This window comes from Engraulis encrasicolus, chromosome 21, assembly GCF_034702125.1.
Source record: "Engraulis encrasicolus isolate BLACKSEA-1 chromosome 21, IST_EnEncr_1.0, whole genome shotgun sequence".
Taxonomy (NCBI): domain Eukaryota; kingdom Metazoa; phylum Chordata; class Actinopteri; order Clupeiformes; family Engraulidae; genus Engraulis; species Engraulis encrasicolus.
Window position 1 is genome coordinate 39916390 of NC_085877.1, and position 19146 is coordinate 39935535.

At 41.4% G+C, this 19146-nt stretch overlaps 1 protein-coding gene across 1 annotated transcript; it reads right to left on the minus strand.

Annotated features, from left to right (window-relative positions):
- Window positions 1–8529: 8529 nt before the first annotated feature.
- On the minus strand, window positions 8530–18847 carry LOC134437420 (zinc finger protein 883-like). Its single transcript, XM_063186909.1, has 6 exons — window positions 18549–18847; window positions 18020–18121; window positions 17625–17706; window positions 16740–16819; window positions 15147–15327; window positions 8530–10333 (listed from the first exon to the last, which is right to left on the minus strand). Exons 1-6 carry the CDS (start codon window positions 18654–18656, stop codon window positions 9405–9407), a joined length of 1482 nt encoding a protein of 493 aa, XP_063042979.1. The 5' UTR covers window positions 18657–18847; the 3' UTR covers window positions 8530–9404.
- Between the last annotated feature and the right edge of the window lie 299 nt (window positions 18848–19146).

The following is a 19146-nucleotide window of genomic DNA, read 5'->3' on the forward strand; positions in this document are numbered from 1 at the left end:
CTGCTCGCCTCACCATTGTATCTTTCAGTGGGCGTTATGCCAAAGCGTCCAGAGTAAAGAAATGATAATCACACGTAGAAAATATTTTAAAAATATCAGGAAATGAGGGCACACCGTACATACTTCTATTAAGTGTATAAAAACGTTTAATACAATATTACCAGGTTGCATTCACAGAACGAGCAACATGGCGCATGCGCACAAGCTTGTTAACGAGGGATTGCGCAATCCGGGGTGAGGCCAGTTCAGAGTTGCCCCAAATTCAGCGTATTCGGAGCAATTTGACATGAAATGGGCAAATATTACGATTTTGGCCACGGAAATGATTGAAAATGAGTGAAACTGTTTAAATACTGCTCAAATGGTAGTTATGGTGCAGATGCTCGAAAACAATAGCTGTTATTGTTACTATTATTCACATTAACTGCATCTCATCATTCTCATCTGGAGCTGGTGAGGCCGTGCCTCCCCTGCCGTATTGGAGTGCACGTGCCTGTTACAGATCATACACTAGCAGGTAATTGGAGTGCTTCTGGGTCTTCACCTTTTTTCCTTGGTGTTCATCAGTGTAGGGGCTCTCAAACTTGGTCCAGGAAGTCAGATGCTGAGGCACTCAAGGTTTATTTATTTATTTATTTATTTTTTTTAACTTTTTTTAGTTTGTAGCCAAATAAAAAAGTAAAACAATTGCAACCTTGAGTGCCTCAGCATCTGTTTTCCTGTACCTACTTTCAGATCATGATTAGACAGTATGTCCAGCCAATGACAGACTCTAGTATACTCACACTCCACAGTGTCGGTCTTCTTAGTGAACACAGGACTCTGGGTGGCAGGAGTCAGAGTAGATGCAGGGAGGGCTGTGGACATGAACATGGAGAAATAACCTGTGATGTAGTTGTGGGGGAAATCACTTTATATGCTTACGGCCATTATTTTCAATAGGCCTACTTAGATTCCTGAAAAAAAATCCAGTTTTTAGCTTAGCTTGCTTATTTCAAATAGCTCGACTAAGATGTGCATGTAAACTTACTGACTGTCTCTTCAGTAGTCACAGGGTCCTCGGGGGAAGGAGTCAGACGTGGTTTAGGTTGGGCTGTGGACATGAACATGGAGAAATAACCTCTGCTGTTGTCATGGAGGAATGTACACTTACACCTAAATAATACATAGGGTTGCCACCTCTTTCTGACAAATCACCTGGACATTTCAATAATGATCAATAGTAATTAAATTGATTCTAAGCAATGACTCCCTTCATTCAGTGTCCAGGGAAACTGTATTTCCCTGGACTCTGAAAGAAGGGTTGTTTATTATTGAAATATCCAGGTGTTTTGTCAGAAAGATTAAAATTTAGCTTTAAAAAATCACAAGGGTTAACTTAATTTCTGAATAGCAGATCAACAAGACACAGTATTCTATTTAATCTAAAGCTTACCAGTAGAAATGATGCTGCTCTGGCTGATGTGAGACGTCAGTTTCCGTCTGACACCATAACATGCATAATCTCCAGCATCCTCAGGGAGAGAGACTGTAATGGTTTGGTTGGTCAGATCATTAATCCAACTAACATTCCTCCTCCACCTATACTTCCAGCCATGACCCTGTACTTCACACCTCAGAGTGACTCTGTCTCCACTGGAGAAGGGCGGCTGAGGAGACTGGATGGTCATGGTGGCATGCGGAATCTCTGTACAGGTACAGGGGTCATGGACACTAAAAATTCCAGTCTAATTATACTAAAGGTATTTACTCTATCAGTCATAAGATCAACAAAGAGTCAGATGGAGTTAAAGTACTCCTGAGAGCTCCTCCCACTCTCTTTCCTCTCATTGGAATAATAGTTACACCACACAGGGGCGAAGCTAGAAGGGGCGAGCAGGGCATTTTCCCCTGGGCCCAGGGCCCTCCCGTATTGATAGTGGGGGCCCTATTGTGACATTGGCAGGCAGTATGGGGGGCCCTATCAGTGTTTTGCCCTGTGGCCCTGTGTGCAATTCTTCCGCCACTGGTTACACCACACAGGGTAGGTAAACTTGTATTATAGTACATTATAGTGCTGAACATTTAATTGTACAGTGTATATAAGTAATAACTTAACCCTAGTACCAATTTGGAGCAGGGCCACATAGTATCAAATTTGATTCTTTAAGAGTTCAATTAACACACAAAAGGTGAGTTTTGAACTCGAGATGCTTACCTAACACGAGGAGATTATAAGGTTTACTATGATGCTCTGAAGTGTCCTGTTGTGTTGCCACTGCACATTGATAATTGCTGTTGTTGTGGCCACCCTGAACTGTTACATATAGAGTTGTTTCCCTAGACTGATACACTGGATTGCCATCCCTATACCAGATATACCACCACTGACCACCATTTAGTTCACTTGACAGGACACACTTAAGGCTGATATGCTCTCCATGGAAAACTGGGGAAAGGTCTGGGTCCTGAAGCACTACCTCTATCTGCGTCTCTGAAAAGTAAAGATTTGAACCATTGATAAATGCACTTTATCTTCCCGGGTACTTGAAATATAAATGAAAACGGTCTGATGAAATGAATGAAATGTACCTGCTCTGTGGATAGAACAACAGAGAGAGCAAAACACTGAGGAAGAAAAAAAATCTGTTTCAATGTCCTGCCTCGTACATGTTTCACTTTCACTTCACTTTGAAGATGATATTGCGTCACATATGATCACACCGTCTGAGGGATATTCAAGAGCCGAACAGGAAAGCAAAGTGGATGTCTTGTAACTGAGCAAAGTAGGACACCAATTACTTTTAACCTCTTTTCATCTCCCCTTCATTCCCTAAAATCACCCTCATCATCAGGGCGGGGCTGGGGGAGGAATAGGGCCCGGGCACTTTTGACCTTAAGGGGCCCCTCAGAATCACCAGTGGGCCCCGCACCCTTGTGGACTCCTATTTTCAGAACATTTCTTAAAATAGGGGCTCACAACGGTGCAGTGGGCCACCGGGTAATGCCCGCTTTGCCAGGTGGCCAGTCCATCCCTGAGTATACTTAGACTTGGAGGAAGTAAACCTGTGGCTACATCTGTCACATCTAGGCCTCTTGGGCCTTTTCACTTCTCTCTGTCACTGAAGTGACGTTATGCATGACATCAGCTGTGGTTAACGCCAAGAAGGGACATACGTAACAAGCCCTTGAAACAGTTTTAGACTGTGGTCATTTGGTCTCTGTCACTTTAGTGTTTGTGAAACCATCCAATGGAGACTCTTATAGCCCAGAGTCACAATGTGTAGGTCACTTCTGTATTACTTTAGATTAGATTGCATTACATTTTGCCGACTCCTTTATCCAAAGTCACCAACAGATATTACAGGTCATTGGTTACAGTCCCTGGAGCAGCTTTGCTCAAGGGCACTTCTGCCATGGATGGAGGATGGGATTGGTAAGTGTGGGGATTGAACCTGTAACCCTGTGATCTACTACAGACCAACACCCTAACTACTGACGGTGCCATACTATACTATAGGACGTCCGGTTAGTGCTTACTAGTGGCTGGCTTTCTACACAGAAGCTACTGGTCAGGGTGGCGAGTTGTACAAAGTAACTGGTAGTGGTAGGCCTAAGTAGGCAATGCCCACCACAGGTCTCAGTATTTCCTGTTCATGTCAGTTACATGATGCTATAAATGGCACATAGAGGCTGTGACCTGTTTCAGCACAGAGGGTTGAAATGACACTTTTTTTTCCGTCTTTAATAAAATGGGATATTCAAAAGGCTACATATAAAACCATCGGTTGTTATCACCATCACCATCACATCACATCACTAGTATTTGGTTTAAATATCTTCGTCAAATTTCCTGTTGGTTTGCGCAGGCCCGTTTTCCTTGAGAGCACTACTCTGTACCACTAACATCTCTCTCTCTCTCTCTCTCTCTCTCTCTACCGTATGTAGGCTATGTATGTAGGCTATGTAATGTATGTATGTATGTGTGTGTGTGTATGTATGTGTGTGTGTGTAAATATGTATGTGATTGTGAAAGTGTAACTAAATTATGACACAATAAAAGCACATTGTTTACATGACATTCACATTATCAAAGCAATCACAACACACTGCAATACCCCTCCCCCTGATACTTACCCAATGGATAAATCCATTACACACGTCTCTGTTTTGGACAGTGGCGTACCTTTTTGAGGCCCCCATAACCTACAGTTGGTCACCCACACTTCCTCTTTCCATGTATCTCTATATTTGGTGTAATTTTGGGACACTTTGAGCAAACAACAGTTTTTACACAACATACTGCTAAGTGCACAGGTATCACATTCAGACTAGAGATCAAAGTACAATTATTAGAAATAATCACCATATTGCTGAACATTTCCGCCACAGAATTTCCTCTCATAGCAAAATGTCTATTCTTTAACCCGTTAAAACACAGTGTTATAAATGTTTTGTTACCATAATGGCAATGACGACTCCAAGTGCATTACTAAAGGCCCTGTGTTATGTCATAGTAGTGTAGTACTATGGTAATTAACCTTTCAATGACTATGTACTGTACAGCGTGCCTCATATGGTAGGCCTACGGCGTGAATTAAGGGGCTACTGAAATGTCACATTCACACATACAGTACATTCAGAAAATGGAAACAGTACAAATGTACTTACACCAGAGAGTAAGGGTGATCTTCATCTTGAATAACTGAGAGACTGATACTTACCCAAAGGAAAAATCCATTACACACGTCTCTGTTTTTGACAGTGACGTACCTTTTTAGAGGCCCCCCCAATACCACCTGCAGTTGGTCACCTACGCTTCCTCTTTCCATGTATCTCTATCTCGTGTCATCAAGAATCACCATATTGTTGAAAATTTCTGCCACAGAATTTCCTCTCTTCCACAAATGCAAAATGTCTCTATTTTAACCCGTTAAATCACAATGTTATACATTTGTTGTTACCATAATGGCAATGACCGACTCCTAGTGCATTACTAAAGGCCCTGTGATGTCACAGGCCCTGAAATGTCACACTCACAGTACATGCAGAAGATGTAAACAGTACGAATCTACTTACAGAGAGTTAGGGTGATCTTCATCTTGAATAACTGGGAGACTGAATGTGTGCCCTTTACCACTTTTTAAAAGTATCTGTTAAACAGTGCCTTCCGTGTACACACTGCTCCTCTCTCTTACTGTATCTGTGTCATGCCTCAGCACACACACGCACACAGGCACGCACGCACGCAGACACACACACACACAAACACACACACACACACCTCAAAGGCAATGACACTAGCAGCACACCCACATGCGGTTGCAGAGAGGGGGGGTGGGGTGTGTGTGTGTGTAAAGCCACAGGGTTTAGCTCATATACACACTGCTTTCATTTTAAATGTTTCATCATAATTGGTGGGGCATACATTTAATTGTATGGTAGGACCCTTTATTTACTTTGGACTACTGTTGGTTTTCCTTTTTTCTAGATCACCAAGAGCCAGAGAGGAAAGTAGAGGGACTCTGGTTTAAACATTGAAGCATTTACAAATGAAGGCCGTATTTACAAATATTGTTGTATTCACAATCTGTGTCTCTCCCTAAACCCCCAAAAGGCAGTCACAGATTCAGAGGAATTTCACATCACTTTTACCCTTGAAACACAATACAGCTCTCAGCCAGGGAGTCTGTGGGGAGAGCCAAATATGGGCATGATTTACATGTTTCCTGTCGTCCTCTGCTGGTCAGTTGGCCATGTATCAGTTTAGGCCTGAGCCTCGCAGTAGAGCTCACCCTGGTGGCCAGGGAGTGGAAGTGCAACAACAAAGGGACCCACTCTTATCCTTTTTTTGTAGAGATGGCCTATTTGTTGGGTAGTAACAACTATGCAACTATGGGTAGTAGTTGCCCATAATTTAGCCCATCTGCTTTTTATTTGTCTTTCTAAATCAAACAAAATTAAATAAAGTCACTAAATGAAATAAAGTCATTACACTTGATGGATGTATGGTTGATGGTTGTATCAATTTATCAGAGAACGTCCAGCAAATTATTGTGTTTCACTAAATAGGGCATCACTAAACAGGGCATCGTCAGTGTGCCAGCAGTTAGTGATCAATGCCATAGAAGATACAGTAAGTTTTAAAGAGTGGGGCACAGACACTGAGTTGCACCAAAGAAAGACTTTCTATATACAGCACAAGTCACCACACTCAATGGTCATGCAGGCGTAGACATCTCCTTCTCAAATCAATGGAGAAACATACTGTATTAGGATTAAATAAAGCTAAGTAAGCAAAGTTAAGTTAATTAAGTAAAGTTAATTGAAGCGGGCAGTTTACAAACTGCCAAAATCAAATGATTCTTCTCCTCAATTCCCCTAGAAGCTGGTGCTAATACTATGGTCCACAATGTATGTTTAACCCACTTTAACTCAGACGATGAAGGGAATGGATCATTTCAGATTCTTCTTTTTTTCTCTTTATTTAATTTATTAAAACTTTCATGATATTGTTCCCATGATAAATCTACGACGGTTACTAAACAACCCCAATACATTTTCACTAACTGATTTGTAGCCTCAGGATACCAAGTTGACCTAACTCATTTATTTTATAAAAGCATAGTCAGAGCCTTTCCAGTGGAGCCTGTTCACTCTCTTCTGAATCCCATTGCAACCAAACACTTCTGCAGTTCTTCACACACATACCTTTAAGGACATAAATCAAATGAGTCAATTGAGCTCATTAGCTACATTAAACTACACAGAATTAAAATGGGTTTACATTTACTTTGAACATGGCATGGCTGTCAAGCCGAAAGGGCTTGATTTGAGTATTTCAAAAAATACTCATCTACTGGGATATTCACACACAACCATCTCTAGGGTTTACAAAGAATGGTACAAAAAAGAAAAAAAAAAATCCAGTGCGCAGCGATTCTGTGGGCAAAAATGCCTTGTTGATGGCAGAGGTCAGAGGAAAGTGGACAGACTGGTTTGAGCTGATACAAAGGCAACATTAAGTTAAATAACCACTCATTACAACCGAAGTATGCATAAGAGAATCCCTGATTACACAGCACATCAAATCTTGAGGCAAATGGGCTATAGCAGCAGAAAACCACATTTGGTGCCACTCCTGTCAGCTAAGAAGAGGAAAATGAGGCAACAATTTGCACAGGCTCACCATAAATGACACTAAAAGATTGGCTGGTCTGATAAGTATTGATATCTACTGCAACAATCAGGTGGAATGGTCAGAATTTGGCGTCAACAACAAGAAAACATGGGTCAACCCTGCCTTACATCAACGTTTTAGGCTGGGGATATAATGGCATAAGGATATTTTCTAAGCACAATTTGGGTCAATTAGTACCAATTTATCATTGTTCCAAGGACTGTAATTATTAGCCAATATCTGTAAGTCGCTTTGGATAAGAAAGCGTCAGCTAAGTGTAATGTAATCTCATAAAATGAAAGTGCATGAATGAAAATGTAATGCCAACTCACTTGTAATCAACTCACTTGCAGATCGATTAATCAAACTGCTGATAGTAGGATCAATGCAATTATACCTACACACTCCTATGTTCAAAACATAGATGTACAGATGTGCATACAGATGATAGAAATGAAGATGATAAAGGCTCAATTACCCCTCAAATTAGTTAAAAAAGGGACAGCAGAGTGAAATCACCAACCAAGCTTTTTTCACACATTTATTACGGAGGAATACATGCTTAAATTCATTTTCTAGACATTTATAGAGTACATAGGCATCCGTGGTGTATTACACAATGTGTGGATTCAATGGAAAGCTCTGTTTATGCCATAGTGTTTATTAACCCTATCCAGACTTAAGCTATGACTACGAAACTTTGTGACTTTTCCTAACATTTAGTTGGCTACAGTTAAGTACCGAAAGATTAAGTTTATCATTTTTGCCGTTGCCATGGCAACGGTTTTCTGACAGGTATGTCTGACCAAAAATCACTTTACCATATCTATGACGCCATATATTTTCATATTTTTTTGCTATTTCCATTAGCATCAGACAACTATGTGAGCATTTAAGTGGTTTGAAGCATAAAATCACAAAAATTTAAGTGCATTACCTAAATTTGATGGAAAATGCATTATGGCGAGATTTTGAGCATAATAAGATAATGATGTCATAATGACGTCATAATAGCAGATAATTACACAAAAATTATGTCATTCATAGATGTCCATATGTAGATAATCTCCCCCAAGTTTCGTAGTCATACTGTATTCCGTTCATGAGTTATGAGGGGGGGGGTCAAAAGAGCCCCCCCCCAGGCCCAGGAATGCCAAAAAAGCCCAGTCTGAATAGGGTTAAGGTAATTGTTGTGTTTTCACTTTGGCTACAAATTCAAAGCAGCTGCATGAACCTGCTGGGACCTATTATTATGAATTCAGGATTCCCTGGAGCATTAGGGTTAGGTTAGCCTAGATCAGGGGTGGGGAACCTTTTTCAATCGAGGGGCCACTTCAAATTCCTACAAGGGTCATACAAGTGCATATGAGCACAAATCAGGATTTCCCCATGCAATTTAGGCCTATATTGAAGGTAGACACTTTTAAAACAGTCCCCACATTCTCTAGGTCCCCTGAATATAACTTACTTGCATTGGAAATATTCCTTTACAAAATACGTCATATTTCATGTGAAGTTGCATAACATTAAAATCATATCGGGGGACGGACAAAACGGCCTCAAGAGCCGCAAACAGCCCTCGAGACATAGGTTCCCCACCCCTGGCCTAGACTGTCAGGGCAGACCATTCATTTGAAATAACTTCGTAATTCATGAATAATTCATTTGGAATTACTTCGTAATTCATGAATAAATCATTTGGAATTACTTCGTAATTCATGAATGGTCTGATGACGCCTCTCTGGGGGAGGGGTTTCAGTTGTCTACCAGACGCCACAAGCGAACACACTTGGGAGCATAATAACATGCGCCATGAACCCGTCAACTGTCAGCGAACCATCAGAGTTAATTTCAAACCAGAGCTGAGCTCACTTTTTCCACCCAAGTGCTCAAGTGCATCAAGGATCCAAACCATAAATGAAGTACGAAGTAATTAATGTGGTCGGGTAAAACCAGGCTAGGGTTAGATACCTTGCTCCAGGGCACTTGGGGGATGGAGCCCGCAGATGTAGGGAGAGGTAAGGGTGGGATCCCGGGTCCCTTCCTTACCATTAGCTCACGACTGCCCAACATTAAATTAGTCAACCCTTAAAAGCACACATTTGGTCTATTCTGAGCATAGCTGATAACTATCATAACTGATTTTAAACTTGAATTGAAAATGAAACAGAATAAGCTGAATCATCAGTAACAAAAGTGTGATGGGTGGGGTGGCATTTGAGGTGTTCCCACAACCTTGGTATTGTTAATGCTTGCATCTTGTTTGACGTTTGTGTCGATTGAAATTGGACAAATATGCAAAGCTCACCCCACACTTTGAGCAGCAGTATGGCTTCTCCCCAGTGTGCATGCGCTCGTGTTCTTTGAGATTTGCCGTCTGAGCGAATCGCTTTTCACAATGTTGGCACTGGTAGGGTTTTTCTCCTGTGTGAACACGCTGGTGTACTTTCAGACCTCCTGCCTGTGTAAAACTCAATCCACAATGTTTGCAATGAAAGGACTTAGCGGAGTGAAGACGTTGGTGATGTTTGAGATTTCCCGCCTGTGTAAACCGCTTTCCACATTGTTTGCACTCGTACCGTTTTTCCCCGGTGTGCACAGGCATGTGGCGTTTGACCAGTGACGCCTGTGCGAAACCTTTCCCACATAGTTTGCAATGATATGGCCTTTCTCCATTGTGAAAGCGTTGATGAACTCTTAGAGAATTCACATTTGCAAAACGCCTTCCACACTTCAGGCAAGGATAGGGTCTCTCTCCTGTGTGAAGACGCTGGTGCCGTTTGAAATTTGCAACCCACGCAAAACTTTTCTCGCAATGTTGACACTGATATGGCTTCTCTCCCGTGTGAACGACCCGATGAAGGTTGAGATGATCCGGCTGTGAGAACCGTCTTTCACACCGATCACATGCATACGGTTTCTCCCCTGTGTGAATACGCTGATGTTGTTCGAGAACACTCGAATGTGCGAAAGATTTTCCACACAGGCGGCAGCCATAGGGCCTCTCTCCTGTGTGAATGCGCTGGTGTTGTTTGAGACTTGATGCCGATGAGAAATTATTTCCACATTCTTGACAGTAGTATGGTTTATCTCCCGTATGGGTGCGCTGGTGTTGCTTAAGATTTCCTGCATGTGAGAATGCTTTCCCACAGTGTTGGCAGTGGAAGGGCCCTTCTGTAAAAAAATTAGACACACAAAAATGTTTATTAACACATTGTGTTCTGGAGACAAATTTATATTGCATTCAGGTTCTTGAGATTTTAGCTGCTTTATTAAAAATGTGGGTAAGTTACAGCTGAATGAACACATTCTAAGGCGAAACGAGGGTCCTAGCTTTTAACACATTGAGTACCGACGACGTAATCATACCTTTTTCACGCCCATGCCTTGTATACCAAAACGTAAAAATACGTTTTTCCGTTTAAATCTCATATTTCGAATCTACACCCTTCAATGGACAATACATGTGATTTTAGGAGCTCTGTGATGGACATAAATGACAAAATTTGGAGTCAAAAGTTTGTGTTATGATTTGGACATTTTAATTTATCTTACCAAGATGTCTGGATGCCAACCCATGTCGCCTACCGTAGACTATCTGTAATAGGCTCCTAATGATCGTGCTGCCTCCATTGATGCTACGGCTCTGCATTTGATTTTGTCGCTAAATGATCCTGCAATGATGCTCTTTTACTCTCTCTGTACCCCTTCACCTTGTGGTATAGTAGCTACAGGAAGGGCTATGGTAGCTATCTGGGATGCTGCCGTATTCGTGAATCGTGCCATGTTGTTGTTTCCCTAGTACGGTCGGTGCCCACGCTGTAGCGCCTGAATTCACGCAAAAGGTAAACACAGAGACCATTGTATATCGTGCCTGGAGTATCTTGAACTTTCTGGACTTGCTACCTAGACCTTTACCAGATCCTTGGATCCAAATGGCACCCGAACTGTGATTGGAGCAATGTGCTCCGATTTGGAAGTTTGATCGGCAACCAGATAAGAAGTGTTCATTTGATTATTCGCCCCCACGTTGAACTTTCTGTGTCTTCCTGTATGTGAAAAGCCAGAAGCTATTATAGATACATATCATATGGATCGGATGGGCAACATCTAAGCGGGTCATTCCATGTCATTTCACACGCCTTCCCCACATGACCCTCTCCGATTTACCCGATATCTCACATACAGGTACCTTTTGATGTCAATTGAAAGAATACCAAGTATTAGCACCCTACGTCCAACGGTTGCGGAGATGAAGCCCTCCAAAGTTGGGGTGCCATGCCCACTTTTCAAGCATGTGAATTGCATATAAAATTTACAAGCAGATTTTGACACCCCTGGTTTTAGTTTGAAGGAAGATACAGACCTAAAAATCACCATGGCCCCTCAATATGAACCTGTCTACCAGATGATGTACTTACAAATAGCATGCCCTGATTATTTTTGGCTATATTAAGCCTTAAAAAATGAATTTGTGAAAACCGTGAGGAAGTGTCTTGCCATTTTGGGGTTCCAGATCTTGGAAACTATGTATGCTTTGGGAGTTATAATTGATTTTCCATCATATTTGGGAACTGTACAGTGTATTCCAAAAAAAATTAGGGCACTCAGACTTTTAATGATGGAATAGGAGGGACTCAAAAACAGCTTTTGGACAAAATGACCTTACGGTACCCTCTACTTCAGGCCTCAAATTAACCATGTGGGCACTTGAAAACCGGAACGTCCTTTTAACCCCCGTGTACAGTAGCACTGTATCAAACATTCAAGCTTGGAAAAACTTTGTTTTTCAAAGTTCTTCATATTAATCTTGGCCTTCAAAGTATATGTTTTTGTCTATGTCTTATCACAGTGTCTGTTTTGTCTGCTGCCATCTGCTGGTCTGAAAAGGTAACAACAGCGTAATGTAAGAAAACAAAAGGGGCTGGAAAATCTTGCCCTTAATTTACCAATAAAGTAGCCTAGAAATCTAGACGCCCCTAGGGGTTAAGCTCGCTAGGCTACCAATAAAGCACTTTAATTCTACAGTATATTGCTATATATTAATTATGATTTTAACAAGCATTATGCAGAATGCTCAATCATGATTACATTTCTACCAGGACACACCCACCCCCATGTCTGGTAGAAATGTAGTGCAGGGTTGAGGCCATCTTGGGACTGGCATCATGATTGAGTATTACGCAGTCACACTTAGGAAATTATTTAATGTAGAAATATTCATCATGCTAATTAATATATAGCAATATACTGTATAATTACAGTGCTTTATTGGTAAATTATGGGCAAGATTTTCCAGCCCCTTTTGTTTTCTTACATTACGCTGTTGTTACTTTTTTAGACCAGCAGATGGCAGCAGACAAAACAGACACTGTGATAAGATATAGAGAAAAACATATACTTTGAAGGCCAAGATTAATATGAAGAACTTTGAAAAACAAAGTTTTTCCAAGCTTGAATTTTTCATACAGTGCTACTGTACATGGGGTTAAAAGGGCGTTCCAGTTATCAAGTGCCCACATGGTTAATTTGAGGACTGAAGTAGAGGGTACCGTAAGGTCATTTTGTCTCAAAGCTGTTTTTGAGTCCCTCCTATTTTATCTTTTAAAGTCTGAGCGCCCTACATTTTTTTGGAATACACTGTACAGTTCCCAAATATGATGGAAAATCAATTATAACTCCCAAAGCATCTGGAACCCCAAAATGGCAAGACTCTTCATCACGCTTTTCACAAATTCAGTTTTTAAGGTTTAATATAGCCAAAAATAATCAAGGCATGCTATTTGTAAGTACATCATCTGGTAGAGGGGGTCACATTGAGGGGCCATGGTGATTTTTAGGCCTGTATCTTCCTTCAAACTAAAACCAGAGGTGTCAAAATGTGCTTGTAAATTTTGTATGCAATTCACAGGCTTGAAAAGTGGGCATGGCACCCCAACTTTGGAGGGCTTCATCTCTGCAACCGTTGGACGTAGGGTGCTAATACTTGGTATTCTTTCAATTGACATCAAAAGGTACCTGTATGTGAGATATCGGGTAAATCGGAGAGGGTCATGTGGGGAGATTCTAGGGAATCATGTGAATTGACATGGAATGACCCAAGCATCATATCATTGGGATTTGTTGTCAATGTTGGGCTATTATTTCGGGAGTCATCGGGAGCTATTTTAGCAAATGTCTCACCTTCTGCGTGTGTGCAAAGAGTTTGTGTTCAGTCCGTGTGAAAAACATGGATTTCTAAGGGCATTGATTGCCAATGTCATAGTGGGACAGAGCAGGAGGTGTGTCTTGACGAGCTGCAAGATGCATGTCAGAGCTAACCTTGCACCAAATTGTGATTAAAACCAACTCGTCCCCTTTCAAACTCGTGCCATTCTGAAGCAGCGCACCCTTCACAAAAACCTCAATATCTCAAGATTGTAGCTGAATTCCATACCCGCTTCGGTTTAGCTTGGGCTTGCTGGGCAATAAAAGCTCGTAGACACACGGATTTCACCTACTAAGAGGGCAGAGTCTCCACTTTCAAATGAGCCATAACATGTTTCAGTGGCCCATTCACATGATACGCTATGAGTCTACAAAAAACGTCAAAAGGGCTTAGAACGCTGGTATTCTACGACATAATTCCGTGAGCACCGCCGGTATTCAATGTGTTAAATGTAACTCATTTCATTTTTGTATGTGCTTCGGAGGCAGAGATATTCAGGATTTAATAGGCAGCAAAATGGAAGTCCACCAGTGTGCGGTGATTATTCATGTTTCTCTTGGACAAAAATGATAATGTTTGTCTCATATACTGCACAACTGTGAGGAAATGCATTGCTGCCCATTATCACAAAACATTAATGTGAACGTGAATCAATCATTGATTTGGTTGACTGTAAAAACACAGTCTTTAAATACTGTGTTGGCTGCTACTGCTACTGTTGATACTGTCCCATTTTTTGAAAAAAACTTATTTTACACATGTCCTTGAGTTAAATGATTGAGCTTATTTCCAAAAATGGGACAGTATCAATTTAAGAAGGTCTGCTCTTTTTTTGAACTGCGATAAACTGAAGAATCTGAACACAGAGAATATCTAACAGGTAACCCAACTGTTCTTCTCAGAATGTCAGCAAGAGGAGTAACAACTCAAAATGAATTCCGTTTGCCACACTTTTTAACCACGCGCGACAACTACTATAAATGGGGCTAGATACAGACGTGGATATTTTCACATCTCACTGCGTTGTAAATGTGCTGCTACTCACACAATTTTTACACCAACATTTAGTGAGGGTAGACAAGAGTTTGAGTTTGTCTTCAAAATGCATTTGCCACATGGAATGCTTTGCAACTACAGTGGCTTATAAGAAGTCCCTCTTCAAATGTCAGGTTATTGTGATGGAAAAATATGACAGAAAGACAAATACATTAAATTCAGCCTTTTCCACATTTAATCTAAATTATTAACCTGTACAATGCAATTGAGACACAAACTCAAAGCTTTGAAGGGAAACAAGCAGAAAATAAGCTTCTGTGTGAACGGCTAGACCTGTTCAACCCACCCCAGTACTAGTTTGCTACTTAGCCTTTCATTTTAATGGGACACTGCCGGCCGCTGCCGTCCAAATTCCGCTTAAGGCGGCAGCAGTGGTGTAGTCTACTTTTTTATGGTGGGTATACTGTATATTTGAGCATATTTTGAAGTGGGTATACTGTATATATTTGTGCTATTCAAATCAATGGATCAATCAATTTTAAGTGGGTATACTGAAATCCCTGAAATGTTGAAGTGGTTATACTCCGTATACCCGCGTTCTACGTAGACTACACCACTGGCCAGCAGTGCAGTCATAGATCTATATACAAGACTAGATCCCTTACTGCATTTACTGCAATAGCACAGAGTACAAATAATCTCTTTTGTACGATTTTCAGGTGTGTAGGTGTGTGTGTGTGCGTGTGTATGTGTGTTTTTTGACAAGTATGACACATCTCTTACCAGATGTGGGTTTTCGTCCACGTCTGGTGTTGGTCTTGATCAGTCCTTGGTGTCCAGGTGCTGTACGGCAGTCAACGAGCCGCACTGATACTCTCTTCAGCTGGAATAGAGACACCAGATCTGGAGGAAGTTTCATCTCAGAGCTCAGGACTGGAGTCATGTCTGACTTCACATCTTGACCCTAAAACCCATGAAAAGATGTCACAATGCATGTCACGATCATTATCTTTTATCTAGGTGATATTTCTTTTAAAAAGGTACACTGTGTAGGAAATGGTAAAAAAAAAAAAAAGGTACTGCAACTATGCTGCTCATTGAAACTGGGCTGCCTATTGCCAAATTTCATCTTTTTCATGAAAGTTTACTAAGTAATAAACTAATATGTTCTAGTATGGCCCAAGTACAGTCATTTTTGCAGCTAAAAATGGCTATTTTTGGATATTCAAAATGGCGGACAATGGAGAAGATCCCCCTCATAGAGGTAGAACATTAGACTAGAGGTGACCCCGCCCCCCTTTACACGGCAATCTGTGGCGGCCATTATTTGTAGCTAGACATGAGAAATGGAAATAAATGGAGAAGGCCCAGTAATGTGAAAATGTCCATCAACACACTGTACAAAGACAATAGTTGAAGTGTGTTGCTAAATACGTACACAATTAATATCATTTGATTTTTAAATGTATTTTATCGACTCATATGATTTAAGTAGATATTTAGCCTGGCATTTCAAATCTGGTCTTTGATTAAAGTGTTACTTCATATTCACACATTTTAAGTCGATTTTTTGATCAGGGGTGGGCGTGTTCTCCATTGACTTGCATTGACTGAAGGTGCCTACACTACCTACAGAAGATGGGAGGCGCCATGTGCCATTTCCCAGTGCTGTCGCGAATTGCCGTGTCACCTCTAGTCTAATGTTCCACCTCTATGATCCCCCTTTTCATGTATGAAAAATTCAATTTTTCCAGTCAAAATGAATACTCAGAATTTGATGGTGGTGGTAAGTGTTCATGAAAAAGGTAACATTAGTGAATGGGTAACATGAATTCTGCAAATAAACAACTAAAAATCTTACATAGTGTCCCTTTAAAGCAAAGTACAGTTATTACAGGCAAGAAAGCCGACAGGGAGTAAGTTGTCCCAGGCACTGTGACGGGGTCCCCTTTACAAGTGGGGGGCCTTTGTGCCCAGCCTGGCTAAAGCTGTCAGCAGTCCTGATTACAGGATATCAGTAGTTCCACACAACTCCGTCAGGGAGGGGCTCCAAGCCACACACACACACACACACACACACACACACACACACACGTCTGGTCCTACTGGATCGGGAAACTCCCCGGCCAGGAAACTGCTGATGTGGTATGAGGGACTTGTTTGCTGATATGTGTCTTTGATTTTTGCATGAACACACACACACACACACACACACACACACACACACACACACACACACACACACACACACACACACACACACACACACGTCCCTGATTATGATCACATCAGACATGTCAAGGTGTGTGTGTGTGTGTGTGTGTGTGTGTGTGTTGCAGTTGGAAAAGGGCGAGCCTGAAGGCAGCCCCATCATACCTGCAGCAGATCAGCTTTGATGTCTTCTGATGATGATGATGAGGAGGAGGACGTCTGCTCTGTTGAGGCATCAGCTTCACCTACAGATGAAGAGAATAATGCTATTGGGTCAAAGACGTCTTTGTCATTCAGTGTTACGGACACCTTCCGCCGACTGTAACTGCAAAAAAAAAACATGATTTTTAAATTGTTTCAAGTGAATGGATGACAGCCGAGGCTTTCATGAATTCCCTGTAACAAAAAAAAAATTTTAAACGTTTTTTACAGTTACAGTCAGCAGAAGACGTTACACTGAATGACAATGCCATTTTGCACGTCTTTGACCCTATTGCTATTGTGTGATGGCATTTAGTTAGCCTGGGCCAAAGCAGACAGTTGACTCCGTCAAACAGTCTGGCGAGAGCTAAGAGGAATCGGTCTCCGTGGAGGGTGGGAGATAGTCTGATCTTACTCTGCCATTTAAATTCATTGGAAGTCAAATTAAAAGAAAGTGAATAAAGAAGCACTCATCAGATTTCTTTTTTCATTTTTAATCACCTCACATCACAGACGTTTCGGCCTTACACCCTTCTTCAGTGTGAAATCGCCATGAGTTCTGCGTCACCACTCTCAACGGTTTGCTGATTTGCTCTTCGAGATTTGGTCTGACCAAGAGCATGTTAACATTTCCCAAACGGCATGGTTGATCCGCCTTCCTTGGTTTGCTACTGGTTATTTGCTTCCCGACAAAGTGGGAGAAGTTCCCGATTTTTTCCGGAGCTCAGAAAGGATATTTGTCTTGCCCCTGGTCTGACTAGAAGCAACGCCGAAGGAGGGCGCGGCTTGGCTATAAGAATATATCCCCAACTCATTGTGAATAGTGTAATGAATAATTGTAATCATTACCATTAATAGCAGCAACCTCATAATCTTCAATTTCTTCTTTATTCCCAGTGGCTAGACCCTGCAGGACACCATCCTCACTTTTCTGGAAATAAAACAAAAATAATTCACACATTTCACCATAACAGTGTGCAGTGTTTGCAGTTAGTTGTTGGCTGTATGGCCAAAGGTGAATACTTACATCCTGAAGAACAAGAGAAACAGTCTGCACTTCTAGTGACAATACCATGCAACCAGGCGCAGGACCAGACATTAGTAAAAAAAAAAGAAATCTGGTGCCCCACCTATATCTTTTCCATTATTTCTTATTTATTTACAGTGCATTAGACTAATGTTTCGACAAAGCATCTTCATCAGAGTCCTTGAATGCGTGAATATGTGAATAGCCTTCATCATACCACCATATTGGGATTGTCCTGCAACCCGAACCCATCATCTTCCTCTTCTTCTTTAATAATTCCTGTAAGTAGACCTTGAAGGATGACACCATCCTCGCTCTTCTGCAAAACACCCAATAACATGTTGTAGGACACACACACACACACACACACACAGTTTCTCAATGTCTAGTGTGTCTTTGTAGTCACACCCAGTGATTAGATACTCTTGGGTGAACTCTGCGGAGTAACTTATCCAATAGGTGTTTCACGCACTACCAAGGCTCATACACTTGACATTGGGAAATAGTGACCAACACACAAAAGTAGTCTTCGCAGTGTGCACATCGTCTTTCAAATTGTGGTAGCCTGGTAGGCCTACGCAGGTCATTTAGGTAACACTTAGTAGGCTACCAGCGCGAAGTAATTTCAACTGCGTGCCTTATATAGGCCTACATATTTTCCTCTGTTTAAACGCATTCATTCCGCAAAAAGATGACAGTACGCCTACCTCTCCACTTTTGTGGCACAACTGAAAGCTTCGACTTACCTCAAACTCAGGTCCTGCAGGTAAGTTGCTAGAACGTAGAGAAATATGCGACCTGAGATTCCCAACATCGGGTAATACGTCGGGTATTCTGTCGACTAGAGTCTTCATTATTTCATGGAAACGTAATTCTTTTTTGTTTTGTATTTTCTTTTTTATGTCAGGACAAGTGCAGGACAATACGTGTGGTTCTCTCTGCTCCCAAACAAGCTGCACCCCATTCCTTCACCCTGAAGACGCGGTGAAGGAGGCCAGAACCGAAGTTGCAGTAGCGCCACCCCCAGTCTTGGAGTTGAAATTGAAAGTTGCAAGAGAGGATGACAGGGAGGAAAAGGAACAAAGCAAATAGGCCTAAACGTTGGATTAAAAAAACAAAAACAAAAAAACACCCCCCCCCCAAAAAAAAAACAAAACAAAACAAAACAAAAAAAAACCCAACAAAAAAAACCCAACAAAACAACCAGGACCTGATTAATATTTCCAGGACTTTTGGTGACCCACATTTCCAAGACATTACCACCACGGCTGGAAAACAACTCAAGGGTCCAACAACTATTGGGAGGGAAAGTGGAAAACAGCAATCCCAGCGGTTACGGATTCA

What these genes read in the sequence shown, in the direction of transcription:
- LOC134437420 (XM_063186909.1), bottom strand. Translation starts at nt 18,656, where the DNA reads ATGAAGACTCTAGTCGACAGAATACCCGACGTATTACCCGATGTTGGG. An exon ending in TGAGGTTGCTGCTATTAATG is followed by an intron (nt 16,820 to 17,624) that starts GTAATGATTACA and finishes CTTCATCTGTAG; the next exon opens with GTGAAGCTGATGCCTCAACA. An exon ending in TGGACGAAAACCCACATCTG is followed by an intron (nt 10,334 to 15,146) that starts GTAAGAGATGTG and finishes ATTTTTTTACAG; the next exon opens with AAGGGCCCTTCCACTGCCAA.